Below are 1,553 nucleotides of genomic sequence, written 5' to 3' on the forward strand. Positions count from 1 at the left end.
AGGATCACTAGGAGTCCAGTCTGTGTAGTGAGACCCTGTAGACTCTGTACTAAGTGCATAAAAAAATAAAGTAAGTTTTTGTTTTCAGACAAGGTCTTTCCAAGCCCATGGCTTGGCTCAAACTTACGATCTTCCTACCTCAGCCTCTTGAGAACTTCGGTTACAGGTACACACCACCATGCCTAACTTAGGATAATTAACAGTAGTGGGGAAAAGACCATATTTCAAGTAGTAACCCTGCTAATTCAAAAAACATTTTTTTCTGACTTGATGCCAGACATTATGATTAGGCTGTTTTGAACTTCACGTGTCTACTGAGAAACTTGTTAAAGACAGAGGTACCCTCTCCGACATTCTTACATTGTTGTTTGCAGTCCATTAATACCATTTTTCCCTTTAACAGTCGCATTTTGTAGAGGTTAGCGTAAGTACCCTTAGTTGCTTTACTTAAACAAAGCTATGTATCAGAGTTTGCCGTACTTTTTCTTCCTTTTTTTGGCAATCCTAGAGTTGAACCTAGGGATTCTCTATCACTGAGCCGTAGCCCTAGCCCTTGGACTTTTGTTTTGAGACAGGGTCTCACTAAGTTCTCTAGGCTTCCCTTAAACTCGTGATCCTCCTGCTTCAGCCACCCACGTCGTTGGGACTGCAGGCCTGCGCCATTGTGCCTGGCTCTTTTGGAAAAGAAAACTTATCTCCTCTTTCAGGAGCCCGGGAAACAGATTACCCTGCAGGAGAGGAACTTTCAGAGTCTGGGCAAGTGGACAAGGCATCCTTGTGTGGAAGTGTAACGAGCAACAGCTCAGCAGAGACAGACAGCCTGCTGGGGGGCATCACGGTGGTCGGCTGCTCCACAGAAGGGGCACCAGGAGCTGCCCCATCCCCCAGTACCAATGGTGCTTCTCCGGTGACAGACAAGCCCTCAGGTACCCGGGTCCTTGCCTGTACCCAGGCAGTGTGGTGTGGACTTGCTGGTCCCCCAGGAGCAGGAAGGGAGGGGGCTGGGCAGAAGATGCCATGGTGACCACTTAGGGACACTGAGCTGTTGGGGTGATGACACAGCAGGAGGAGCGCTTGCCGGACTACGCCACCACGGGGCTTTTGTAGGGACAGTACTGGCACGGACAAGCTCACACTCAGAATGCTATGCATTTCATAGACATGGAAGTGGAGCAGAGTGAGGTTGACGAAAGTGTTCCAACTGCCGAGGAAGCAACGGAAGCCACCGAAGGCAACGCAGGGTCTGCAGATGATGCTGTAGATGTCTCCCAGCCTGGTGTGTACACCGAGCACGTCTTCACTGACCCACTGGGGGTTCAGATCCCCGAAGACCTGTCCCCGGTCTGTCAGTCGAGGTACGTGTCTGTGGTTGCTGACTCTGGAGGGTGGGTCAGGTGCACAAGTGGAAAGAGCCGGACTCTACTCAAAGAGCCCGAAGGTGTGCTGATGGCCATAGCTGATGCGGACCGAGCAGTGTCGCTGCCTGTCCTTGCAGTGCCATCCTCTCCCTCCTGCTCCTTCGTTCTGGGTGCTTTTCTTCCTCTATTTCTCCT

At 50.9% G+C, this 1,553-nt stretch overlaps 1 protein-coding gene across 11 annotated transcripts in view; it reads left to right on the plus strand.

Annotated features, from left to right (window-relative positions):
* Window positions 1–1,553, plus strand: part of Spag9 (sperm associated antigen 9) — a 124,628-nt gene that overhangs the window by 102,728 nt on the left and 20,347 nt on the right. For all 11 annotated transcript variants that reach the window (XM_023717892.1, XM_023717895.1, XM_023717893.1 and 8 more), the window contains 2 exons: window positions 708–926; window positions 1,160–1,355. In XM_023717892.1, the coding sequence (XP_023573660.1) occupies window positions 708–926; window positions 1,160–1,355 (415 nt within the window). The remainder of the gene's footprint in view (window positions 1–707; window positions 927–1,159; window positions 1,356–1,553) is intronic.

This window comes from Octodon degus, unplaced genomic scaffold (assembly GCF_000260255.1).
Source record: "Octodon degus isolate 3935 unplaced genomic scaffold, OctDeg1.0 scaffold00056, whole genome shotgun sequence".
In the NCBI taxonomy this organism is placed as follows: domain Eukaryota; kingdom Metazoa; phylum Chordata; class Mammalia; order Rodentia; family Octodontidae; genus Octodon; species Octodon degus.